The 12,476-nt window shown below is 40.8% G+C and overlaps 4 protein-coding genes across 4 annotated transcripts in view; 2 read left to right on the forward strand and 2 right to left on the reverse strand.

Annotated features, from left to right (window-relative positions):
* Positions 1–1,117: 1,117 nt before the first annotated feature.
* Positions 1,118–5,105, reverse strand: rexo4 (REX4 homolog, 3'-5' exonuclease). The gene is made up of 8 exons (XM_026162881.1): positions 4,626–5,105; positions 4,180–4,511; positions 3,927–4,091; positions 2,535–2,728; positions 2,347–2,435; positions 2,183–2,257; positions 2,017–2,091; positions 1,118–1,632 (listed from the first exon to the last, which is right to left on the reverse strand). The coding sequence occupies exons 1-8, from the start codon at positions 4,833–4,835 to the stop codon at positions 1,489–1,491; spliced, it is 1,284 nt and encodes a 427-aa protein (XP_026018666.1). The 5' UTR covers positions 4,836–5,105; the 3' UTR covers positions 1,118–1,488.
* Positions 5,106–5,218: 113 nt separating this feature from the next.
* pigp (phosphatidylinositol glycan anchor biosynthesis, class P) lies at positions 5,219–6,822 on the forward strand. Its single transcript, XM_026162910.1, has 5 exons — positions 5,219–5,502; positions 5,587–5,671; positions 5,760–5,832; positions 5,919–6,037; positions 6,413–6,822. Exons 2-5 carry the CDS (start codon positions 5,590–5,592, stop codon positions 6,526–6,528), a joined length of 390 nt encoding a protein of 129 aa, XP_026018695.1. The 5' UTR covers positions 5,219–5,502; positions 5,587–5,589; the 3' UTR covers positions 6,529–6,822.
* Positions 6,823–7,223: 401 nt separating this feature from the next.
* LOC113019284 (putative nuclease HARBI1) lies at positions 7,224–10,148 on the forward strand. Its single transcript, XM_026162890.1, has 2 exons — positions 7,224–8,178; positions 9,571–10,148. The coding sequence occupies exons 1-2, from the start codon at positions 7,491–7,493 to the stop codon at positions 9,999–10,001; spliced, it is 1,119 nt and encodes a 372-aa protein (XP_026018675.1). The 5' UTR covers positions 7,224–7,490; the 3' UTR covers positions 10,002–10,148.
* A 32-nt stretch (positions 10,149–10,180) lies between these two features.
* Positions 10,181–12,476, reverse strand: part of LOC113019255 (receptor-type tyrosine-protein phosphatase H-like) — a 423,637-nt gene continuing 421,341 nt past the window's right edge. The window contains 4 exon segments of the mRNA XM_026162834.1: positions 10,181–10,531; positions 11,136–11,271; positions 11,861–12,021; positions 12,213–12,335. Coding sequence (XP_026018619.1) covers positions 10,373–10,531; positions 11,136–11,271; positions 11,861–12,021; positions 12,213–12,335 — 579 coding nt within the window. The 3' untranslated portion in view covers positions 10,181–10,372.

The following is a 12,476-nucleotide window of genomic DNA, read 5'->3' on the forward strand; positions in this document are numbered from 1 at the left end:
CCTGTGTGTTTGTGATAACTTGTCTAGACTAGTGGCACTTTTGAATGTATCATTTATGCAAACTCTTCAATTGAAAAGGTGGAAAATCTGGAATCACATCACTGAATAGACAGTCCTCGCTTCTGTTAGCTATTATCTTGTCCTCAGAAGTTAATAGAAGCTATGTAACAGCCACCCCAGGAGAGAAATATTGATTAAAAGATAGGATAGTGCTAAACTTTATCAACACACCTTCAACAGTTACATTAAATCCAATGCAACTTGACGCCTCCCATAAAACCTGAGTAAAAGCGTACAGAGAGCGCTGCTTTTCATTTTTAAGGTTTTAGTATTTAGATAGTTGAAGCCCAGACATCCAGTAATGGATTTCTCCCTTTAAATTCAGCTGTTTGTTTGCTGTAGTATATACCTACATGTGACCACCGGGCAAGGCATGGTTACATAGTTTGAACTGTCAGCATATGGAAACTGCTGCTTTATTACATTACAACCAAAAAATATTTATATGCAGAAAACAAAAGTCATGCTACCATCTTGTGTCAACATATTAGGGCACACCAGCATCTGCTGTGCTACCTGAAGCCTTCGCACTACCTGTCAGAAACCCACAGAGAACCTAATTTAGAGCCTGGAGGCTGCAGACCGAGGGCACGTGCTTTCAATAAAGTACAGCGTAGAGCGCATCAGCTCCCGGGTTGCAAATCACGCTGACACACTGCTGGCAGGCAGGGGATTTCTTACTTTATCACCATGACATAGTAAAAAGAAAAATCAAAATAAGGCCTGCATGGGATTACGTAAGGAAATACTGGATTTGAGTAATAAATGATTTAAGCTGCACATTTGGTTGCACTCACAGCAAACGGTAACGTTGGTCCTCTTTAATGGCTTTTCTGATGTTTGTCAGAGAAATGGGAAATGAAGTCTCAGTAATCATGAACTAAATGTGAGGCAGCAATTCATGTCTTGACATCAGCTTGCATTAAATGTATTAAGTTTTTTAAAAAGAACTGAACCTCCTGTGGTTGTATTAGACTGTGACGACAAAAAAATATACATAGCAGAATTAAACGAATTACATCTTTTGTTTTATTTATACTTTAAAAACAGACATTTTTACAATCTTTGTACATAAAGACTATGTTCTAATCCCTGCATGAGTCAGTCTGGCACACTGAGGAACAAAACTTCTTGATTTGCAACTCGATAAAGTCTTTCACAGCCTGCAACGATCTCCCCGAGCGACTTAGGCGGATGAAACCGGTCACTATCTGCGAAAGCATTTAACACGCTTTTTGTTGCGCCAGATCTCACAAAAGCTCAGGAAAGTCACGCTTTTATACAATCACAGGGTCAACATCCCTCACATTAAAATAAACAAAAATACACAGTTGTTTTTTCTTCTTAAAAGAATCCTTTGATCACTTCAGTCAGCTCTGCTCTGATCAGGAGATCATCTGTCCTCTTCTTGTTTTGAATTTGTAATCCTCAGTGATTCTTGTCTTTGGGAAGCTTGGCCTTTCTCTCGCTCCTCTTGTCCAAGAATTTGTTTTTCCTACTCACTTTAATCTCTGCCTCCCACTGCTTTTTCACCATTGTGTACAGCCTCATGGTGGCCTGTGCGTCTTGGACCTGGAGAAAGCAACAGGCAAAGATCAGCCCAAGTGTTACTAACATTGTTGGGCAATAACACACTGGTTGTTTCTACATGCTGCAGTACTGCTGGGTCGGTGATTTTAGTCCACTGTTGGATGATGACATCATGAGATTAACAATAAAGTTTTCTAGATATAGAATAAATGTTAATGTCATGAATATAAAGTGACACGATGCTTTTGTAAGATGCTACAAGTGCTAAAATGCTGCAAATTGACCATTTGGGTAAGTGGTTGCTAACGAGAATATTACTATTATATACACTTATCTTCTGGCCTTGAGGGGTCAAAGATATACCCGTGTGCCAATTTTCGGTCACTCAACCCTGATGATTTAAAAGGAGTTTATCGAATGACTTACAGATGAATGTTCACCCTCTTGGACCTTCACATCGAGGATTTTTCTACAAAGGAGTTTGAGCGAGGGTCGACCGCTCTAAAACAAAAGAAAAATGCCTCATTATCAGTTATAATTCATTCACACATTCACTGCGGAAACTGTTGAGACATTGGTGACTGCATCATACCTTTACGATCGTCTTAAAGGGTTTATATTTCTGAGTATCTCTGATTTTCTTTTTCGGATGATCCAAGAGCAGAATCTGAAACGGCAGATAGTTTGTGGCTGCTCATAATCAGACTAAAAAACAATATTGCATTTGTTCCATTTCAGATATCACATCCATGCTACCTTTAGATCATTGTGTATGGCGTGTCCAACCACTACTCTCCCTTCCAGGATGTTAGCAACCTCCCTCTGTACAATCTGTACATCCGCTCCTGCAGAGAGACAAACGTGGCTTAAAAAACATCAGAAACAAAACATAAGGAACAAAGAGACTTTAAGTTGTTCTTTGCAACTCATTTCATTTCTCTCACCATCTTTGATGTCCTCTGGTCGGATGCCGCTGACAGCTGTCCTGTAGTCTGTTACCTTCTCTGTGGGCTTCACATATTTGTCATAGATGCACTTCCCAAACTGGTTCACAATTGACACACGTGCCAAGATGCTGTCCTCTCCGTCAGGACCAACTCCCACCATCTCACAGTCAATGGCCACCGCCTTAGTGAGGCTTAAGGTGAATGACAAAGTGACAAGAAAGGAGAGACATTACAATCATCATCTTCTGTGTCAATGTAAACCCCTCAATGTACACCGAACGCAGTGGTTGCTTCGCTCGCTGACATGATTTTACACTTGCATCTTTAACCCTTGTTCGACACTTCAGGCTACAAAAATTGAGAGGTGCATCCATCAGGAGTCACAGGTTTTTCCACAGCATTTATCTGTATTATCAGTGACTTTCTACAGCAATGTAGTGAACTCTGAAACGGTATTGACAGGTTGTGTCACCACAACGTACAGTGAAGGATTTGAATTGTATAAATTCCATTCAATAATTTATCCATCTCCATATCCTGCAGAAAACATTCAGCAACCATGTTTACTTCATACTCTGTCAGGTCAATTCACTAAAACATGCAATGACAAAAGTATTTATCACAGACTATATGTAATATTTGACTCCTTGAAGGAAAGCTCCATGAAGCTCTCCACTGAGGGGGGAAAAATAGTCTCCATCTCCTTTGGGTCATTCCATCTCATCAATTTCATCAAATTAAAAAAATAAAAATCCCACCTGATCATCATATCTAATGGAAAAAAAAAAATATTCCTGTGGAACGATACACTGTTCATCAGAAATGCCAGGTTTCTGCTGTCATTAGATCTTTCAGAATATATGGTGGGGGGAGTGTGTTTGACATTTTTCAGGGGTTCTGTGAATATGGGCTCTCAGGAGTGTCGCTCAACTTCATACAGAACGAGTCCCTGAAATAATTGGATATCTGATCTTTGACAGCAGATCCAGAGAACTGGAGAAGGTGGGGGGGGGGATTGACAATTTACTTTGAGCTTCTTATACACGAGGCACATAATGTTGTCGACCCAGTTGAGCGGTTTCAGAGATATTAAAGTCTGACTTTTGGGAAAAACACATTTTGTGTGACATTATGTGCCAAATTCACATTGTTAATATTACATCCACAGTTAATCACAGCCAGCTAATCCCACCCCAGCAGCAACATTACTCTGAAATACTTGTATTGAGATAAGTAATGACATTAGAGACTTGATATTTTTTATGATCGCTGTTAAGGCATTCATCTTTCCCCGGGAATATTTTCAGGCACTTTTCTAAAATGGCATCAAAGCTGCCCGCTGTATTCTGAGTGTGTTTCCCACTGTACACTGAATGCACAGCGACTTACCCTTCAAAAGCATTCTCCTTAACCAGGCTCTTCTCTGTGTCATTAGCCGAGGCACCATCCGTACCCTTGGCCTTGCCCTGCTTCTTCCTCATGATCTCGGCTGCTTCTGCTCCCATTGTCGCCTCAATGTCATCCGGGTCCACGTCATCAAACCAAAGGTCCTCTCTGCAACAGCAGAGAATGAGATGGGATTATCAGACATATTTATTCTTGCTGAATAAATGAGTCAGCGTCAGTGCTAATATATACATACTCTGTTGGCTTCGTCTCCTCGGATTCAAGCTTCTTCTTCTTAGCTGCCTGTAGGCTGTTTGGCTTCCCGCTATCCCGCTCTCTTTTTGGAGCAATAGCATGTTTAGTCTTCGAGACATTCGACACCTTTGAGTTGACCCCAGTCTTACCGGAGACAAAACTCTTAGGAACAGTTTTGTGATCTGATTTTTTCTCAGTGTCTCTCTGGCTTGGTGCAGCATTGTTCTTAGAAATTATTTTAGAAGTATTTTCTTGGACATTCTTTGGCGAGAAGCCGTTCTGATGTCTTGGTGCTGCCGGCTGCTTCTTCTCTGACTGACTGGCCTTCAACAGCTGAAGGGAGTAAAATAGGAGAGAAAAACCTGTGGGTAGTATTAAACACAGGCACACAAAAACCAAAGTGTGTGACAGGACATGCATGGAGCTCAAACTATTGCACTCACTAACCTCTTGAAGTGCTTTCCAGTTGGCAGAGAACTGCTGGGAGTCTTTTGGAGGAGCAGTTTGTGGAGCTGTAGGCTTTTCTTGCTCCTTGTTTGCAGGAGCTGAGTAAAACCAATGCCTCTCGTTCTTTTTTAATATGCCGTTTTTCTTATTAGTTTTCCGCTTAGATGCTTGAGCGGGAAAGTGTTTTTTCTGTTTCTCCACCTTAGACATGATCACCTATCTCATGTATCCTCACCTCCTTATATTTTTCTTGGTGAGGTGTGTGAAGCCACGCTGGCTTGTCAGATGTCCGTTGAGTTGCCAAACAACTTCAGACAGTAAGAAATGCCTCCCCCAGACTAAGCTCACCTTTCGTCCAGCACACAAGCAAAACTGAAGCACGTCCCTGAACTGTACATAAAATCGCTTACTCGTAAAACTTCACTCACTCCGAAGCCATGCCGTAGAGTGTTTTCCCACGATGTGCAACAGTGAAATGTGTCCGTCACAAACATGACGTCGTGCTGTAGCGCAAGTGCGTCACGTCAGTAAGATATGAAAAAAAATCTCCGACCGTGCTTTTGTTTTACAATTATATACATGTGAAATTTTATATAATTAAAGTAAAAAGTCATGTATTGACGCTTGTTTTGTGGGCGATTCAAAGGCGGAACTAATGTTTTAGAAAGGGTTTCGCATCGTTCTGAGGAAAAATGACGGACCGTGGCGGAAGGCTTCATGGCACTAATGTAAAAAAACACAGTGGGTTTTGATAGACGTATTAAACCCATGTTGTATTACTCTGGATAATCATCAGGCATATAATTAACGTGGTAATTAATGTTAAGCATCTGAGTAAAGTTAGCGTTTAAAGGAGCAAAGAAAAACGTATTTCCAGGTATGTAACTTCTTTTTGGGGCCTGAATGTATTATTGCTGTCTCGTTGCTCTCCCACACGTTTCTGTCTGTGTTTTGGTTGTAGATCATGTTGGAAAACTCGCCATCTCCTCTGCCTGAGAGGGCCATTTATGGGTTTGTTCTCTTTCTCGGATCACAGTTTGGCTTCTGTAAGTGAAATATCGCGTCCTCCAATCCAAAGCACAAAAAGGTGTTCAAGCAATGCATGTCTGTAATACTCACTGCGTCTCTCCACAGTTCTGTATTGCTTATGGGCTTTCGTGCCAGAGGATTGGCTTAATTCAATAGGGCTCACTTACTGGCCTCAAAAGTAAGTAGAACTGCTCTGAAATAAATGGATCACTGGGGAAGCACCTGCACAGTTTCATGACAGTGTCAAATGTGTGTTCTGTGTAGGTACTGGGCTCTTGCGATGCCAATCTACCTGCTGGTCGCAATAACAGTCTGTTTCATTCTGTTATTTGGTGTGAACATGAGCAACACGGCACCGCTGGACTCTGTGGACAACATCACAGGTGAGGATGCTGCACTGTTCAGACTCTGACTGCTTAGGTCTGATTAGGTTAACTAACATTTAGAGTGAGAAGATGAAGGAATCTAAAATTGTACTGCGTGAGAATATACATGTAAACAAGCTGAAAATAAAATGCACTTCAGTATATTACACTGATTGGCCATTTTATTAGGTGCTTTCTTATAACAAGTGGTTATCTGAGTTACTGTTGCCTTCCTGTCAGCTTGAAGCAATCTGGCCATTCTCCTCCTGTTGTGTGGGGAAAATCCCAGTAGATTACCAGCTTCTGAAATATTCGGACCAACCTGTCTGCCACCAACAACCATGCCCCATTTTCAGAATTTCCTGATTGTTAAATGTCCTTTTTCTGTCACAGATGTGTATGCACAAGGCCAGAGCACCGAGTCCTGCCGTAACGGAGGAATACCCCGATTGAAGGATGTGTCGATTAGTGAAGTCAACAAAATGTTCTATTTATCACCCAGTATGTAACAAGCACAGTCTGATACTGCTGTGGACAGAGCAGAAGTAAAGCTGCAGGGGTTTTATTTTGGTGTTACTGTTTGTCTTTTTTTATGAAATGTTTTGTGCCTTATTTATAAGAAGATATATTCTGTTGACTTTTTTGTTGTTTAAGCGTCTTTATAATGGTTAAATGTGAATACACTGGTCACAATAAGATGCATATTGAATGAAAACAAAAGTAAATGGCTGTACTGTCTATGTTAAAATACAGAATGTTTATATTTATTATTCTGTGCAATAAACATATCCTAAATAATCATATTTTTTATGTTAATTCTTTTATTTTTAAGTCCACTGCTAGAAGAAATGAACATCTTATTTTGTTCTTGTACTTTAATGCCTGTCAGAAATGTGTGTCTAAATTAAAAGTGGCTCCAGATAATTATTTATGCCCAATCTGCATCTGAATCATTACTAAAGCTGCAAATGAACATCTGCACTTGATTATCCCAGAGAATAAGAGGCAGTTTTTAGCATTTTATCCCACAATAAATTTTTGGTTTTTGGTCACCAGCCACTTTATTAGGTACACCTGTTTAACTGTATGTTAACACAACTTGTTTACACATTATGAGCTGCAGTCTTTTTCAAATATTTTTTATTGCTGTCCACTAGGTGGCGATAACGGATCGCTTTAGCCTAAACGTTAAACAAACACCAGGCAACCAGGAGATTTGTTGTTGCGCTTTAATCAACGTGCATAACCGGAACAAGATTACGAAATTGGGCGAGTGTCCGCATAATCCTGCAATATGTAACAACACAGAGAGCGCTGTCGACACAGGGACACAAGTGAACAGCAGAGGGCAGCAGCACGCCGCCCAGCGTCCAGTCTGCCAAGCCAAAGGAGAAGAAGACGTTGTTTGGGAACGATTTCGGGCACTCCGTGGGGGATCTTTGCTTGTTTAAATACTTCGGAGTAAAGACTAATGGCTTTCGCCGTGCCTGTGTGGCTTGCGGTCCAGGAGGAGCTCCTGGCACAAAACGAGGCAGAATGCGGAGCTTCGAGCTGTTTTGACACTTTCGACGATGAAGCTCTTTTTCAGTTGTTCCACCTGAGCAGACCCTGCATCCTGTTCATCGCAGACGCCGTCCGCATCCGCATGAAGGACGCCGCCCCCAAGAAATCTCAGCTGCTCGTGGACGAGATGGTCATGGTGGCGCTCAATTATTACGCACATGGGGTCTCCACCACTGCCGTGCTGCAGAAAGCCGGACTGAGGCAGACGGACTGCCCCACGACTGTGGTCGGTACAATCTCGGGAGTCATAGCAGGGATGTCCGATGTATTCATCTCTTTCCCGCTAACCCTGGACGCCAGAACTAATGTCGCCTTAAAGATAGAGAAATTCTGCGAAATCCCAAACGTGCTGGGCGTCTTGGCTCCTGCGCACTTCAAGATCAGAGCATCTCCATATGAAAAGGACGCTTTCAGGTCTTTTATCAATGCCCTTGGTTACACATCGGTTGTAAGCCAGATCATATGCGACTGCGACGGCAACATACTGAGTGTTGAAAAGTGCTGTGTTGGTGGCACGTTTGAGCAAGAGATGTGGGACTCCTCCTTTAAAGGAAGGGAAATGCAAGAGGACCTGCTCAGCCCGTTCTGGTTGATTGGTAAGAGCAGTGATGACCTCTTGTGCAAATGTTTATTTAGAAATGTAAACTGGAGTGAAAGCACAGTGAGGTATCAAGTCAAGCATAAAAACCTACAAAACTATCATCTGTTTGCGTCTGACGATGACTGGTTGCCTAGCAACAAGAAGACGCCCAGGAAGACCCCACCCCATCATCTAAACTACCCGAAATTCTGCACCTCCCCTACTTGGGTCACCCAGCAATAACCCTTCCAGAAAGGTGTAAAGATCCCTTGATTAAGTAAAGGTGTATGAGGGATGCAAAGATACAGATATAAGTTAAGGCAATGAATGCAAGGCAGTTATTCCCAGAAAGAACAAACCTGCTCTTTAGTGTTTCTATTCCCTGAAAAAGGCTAAATTGACAGTTGGCAAAAGTATTAACTTCTTGGCAAACAGTTGATTTCGCTGGAATATTTCATTCTATTTACATAAAACACAAATAAAATAGTGTTTTAACTTCTTACACATAAACTTACTGGGCATGTTATTAATGCATTATTACATTATTATTCATGACCTAGATTCAACAGGGTGCTGGAAAATTTCGTCAGAGATTTTGGTCAAGGTTTCTTGATTCATATCAGATTGCTGCAGATTTGTCAGCTGCACATCCATAACGGGAATCTCCCTGATCACCACATCCCATTCTTCTGTCGTCCAGTTTCGATGAGCCAGTGCAAACTGTGGCCTCAGTTTCCTGTTTTTAGCTGACGACTGTCGCACCCATTGTGGTCTTCTGCTGTAGTAGCCCATTGGCTTCAGGTGTTTTCACAGATGACCTTCTGCATACCTCAATCATGGTTACTTTTGCCTTCCTAGCAGATCAAAGCAGTCTGGCCATTTTTCTCTGACCTCTAACATTATAAGCTGTTTGCTGCCAGGGAACTGCTGCTCACTGGATATTTTCTTTTTCCTACCATTATATGTAAACTCCAGCGCTTGTGTGAGGAAATCCCAGCAGACAGTTGTGAAATACTTAGACCAGCATATCTAGCATTAACATCTCACGTTCAAAGTTCTTTCTTCCCCACTGTGATTCTCACTTTGAGTTGTGGAGGCCATTTCAGTACAGGGAGCTCATTTTCATGCTCAAGAAACCAGTTTTACATGAATTGAGCTTTGTGACATGGCGACTATCTTGTCTAAAGGAGTCACTAGAAGATGGGTACACTGTGGTCATAAAGGGAGAACATAGTCAGCATCAATATTTAGATCTGGGCTCTGGCATTTAGAAGATTCTCAGTTTGTAATCAGGGATCAAAGTATTCCGAGAATGGCTCTCAATAGAGTGGCACCTGTGTGGTCCACATTGTTCAGAGATGCTCTCCTGCTCTGATATTCACTGCATTTTCTTTTGTTTCATTTGAAGGTGGGAAAGGCTACTACTTAAGCAAGCACATCTTGACTCCTGTATCACTGCCCGCGAACAACAACGAGATCCGCTTCAACGAGGCCCACGCAAAGATCCTCGATGTCATGCAGACGACACTGGATTCCATGAAAAGGCGTTTCAAGTGTCTGATGCAACTTGGTTTTGCACAAGAAGGCTCACTTAACAAACAGTCTAACATTATCAAAGCATGCAGTGTGCTGCACAACATCGCTAAAAAGTTCTCTGTCCCTCCCCCACCTGACGCTGGTAAAGCTGAGCCGCTATATCCTGGCAAGCAGCAGTCAGGGCCAGTAGAGATCAAACAGGAGGCCCTCAAAGCCAGACAGGAAGTTATTGATAGTAAATTCTCTGCTGTGTCCAGCAGTCAGGACCCCCCAGGTAGCAACGTCACAGAAGAAGATGCATAAAGGGTTGTTTCTGGTCTATGAAAGAGGATCAATGACACACTGACACCAAAACTCAGCTTTTATATTTCTGTGAATGTGAAATATTATATTTCTTGCAATTATTCCTTTGTTTTGTACTTATTTTAATAAATTCATTTTTTAAACATTTTCAAGTCATCAGAGTGCTATTTTCTCACATAAAAACTGACAACAAAAATAATAATATTACATATTTAGAAGAGATGCAAACTGAATAAGATCTGAAGTGTGCAATGCATTTACAGAAATAGTTAAGATGTAATAGTTTGTATTATTACGTTTAAAACCAACATATTGCTTATAGACAAATAGTTTTTCATTAAGTGCATAAAAGATTGAGTGCAGGGTTGACACTACGCATTTGCGTTTTGCCGACGGAGCTCTTGGAGGGCAGTGGCATTGACATATATCATATCTGCGTTCTCGTATGTGTTCTCATAAATGTTCTCTTCATTCGTGTCTTTTGGTTGCAGACTGTCCATGATGCACTGGTGCAGAAAAACGTACTGAGACTGAAAAGGAAATACCAGAAGTTGTTGGTCATTTGAAATGCAGAACTTCTGCCAGGGGAGATTATGATAGTTTCTTGCAGGCAACATTGCTAAACAGTTTCACAATAAAGCATTTCTTTTTTTTTCTCAAACAAAAAGATCCAATAAAGCTTTGTTTTATGAAAACAAATTTTCAGCTCACTTACTTAAAAAGATGTAGACATAGACCCTTAGAGAGAAATGCTGGCTCTAATGTCGCAAACAGACTATAATAACATTTCAATCAAGTGTTTTGCTGTCTAAATTACTACTTAACAAGTGCAATTAACAAACTGGGCATTAAATATATTTTAAGCAGGCATCTGTTGGTAATACCTACAAAGTCTGCCTTGTTCTGAAAAGTTGAACAATAGAAAAAATTCCTTTTCAAACTCATATTTTAAGATGAAATGATCAAAAATGATGACCCCAATTTAAAAAACAAACAAACAAAAAAACAACTGCATATCTTATGATGAATAAAGTGCTGTCTGTTTGTTGTTTCACCAGCTGTGACTATAAAGAAATACACGGTTAGCTAATTAAGGAAGTAGTGGCTCAATCAGAAGCAGTTTAACACAGTTACCTCCGTCTGCACCATGTACGGTCGGCTCAGTCTCATCTTGTGTACGAAGGCATTGATGCCGACTGCTTGTTCTTTCTCCAACTGCTGAAGCAGCACATCCAGGGAAATGATAGTGCCAGTTCTCCCGACTCCAGCACTAAGAGAGACACAAGCGTAATAATAATATAACAAAAGGTTTTTAAGGTCACATAGAAAGCTCTCGTCACTGTGTCTGTGCCAAAGTTATTGTAGTTAACAAAAACTAAACTAGAACCTACAAGTAGATGTGAAAACTGTTAAAATGCAGAATTGGACTTTTGAAAAAAGTGAAAAACTATAATGTGCAATACTGTTCCTCCCTATTGAGGAAATGTCTTTGGTCAAAGTTGTCATCACAGTGAGGCTTTGATGTATGTGTTTGCAATTTTTAGTGTAATATCTGTTCAAAACTTTTAAAAATATACCCCTGACAAATACCCTCAATGTTCTAATCATAAAAAACCCACAGAAACTAATTAAAGCTTCAATAAAACGGAACATTTCCAAACAGTAAAAACCAAAGTGAAACTAGTAAATGCAAAATGAAACTAAAGTGAGCTGAAAACAAGACATAACAACAGAAAGAAAAACAGATTAGAAAACACAAAACCTGAACAAACTGTTCTGTCACAACAGACACACTAGCTGGGTGGATATTGTATAAAAGCAACCCTGCACCCATGTAAAAGGAAACACTTATTTCGTACCTGCAGTGAACCACAGTTGGTGCTTTGCCCCCTTCTCTCTCTATGTGCTGTCTCACCAGTCCTCTGAACTGGATCAGGACCTCTGTGCACTCTGGGACTCCATGATCAGGCCAGGCAGTAAAGTGGAAATGTTTAACTGTCCGTTCTTCTGAGGTTTTTCTCTGTGAAGAGAAAATATCCACATACAGTTACTTTATGTCTATGTCTTGATATACAGCAATTATCAATCAACCATTATTCTTTTAAAAGCAACATTAACAGCTAAAGCCTTCAATGTTTTCTATTTATGTTTTCTAGCCTTACTTAGTACCATCTACACACACACTCAGAAGATATAAGTAAGTTTTTATACATCTTTCAGGTTGAATTCTCTCAGCGTCCAGTTGGTCTCCTGTTGCTCAGATCTCATGGTGACCAACAGCTCTCCATAAAGGCATGACTTGCTGTCTGCAGGCCAGTATTGTTCACACTTGGTCTAGAAAAATGAGCAAAAAGCAAAAAAATACACATACAAAATGTCTGTGAAGGTTCTCAGTCATCCAGGTCATTGTAGTCAAAGGAGCTTGCAAAGAAAAGCGTCTGGACTTCTTTAAGTTGCTTAAAGACGTTTCACCTC

The sequence above is a fragment of the Astatotilapia calliptera genome, chromosome 3 (genome assembly GCF_900246225.1).
Source record: "Astatotilapia calliptera chromosome 3, fAstCal1.2, whole genome shotgun sequence".
Classification (NCBI taxonomy): domain Eukaryota; kingdom Metazoa; phylum Chordata; class Actinopteri; order Cichliformes; family Cichlidae; genus Astatotilapia; species Astatotilapia calliptera.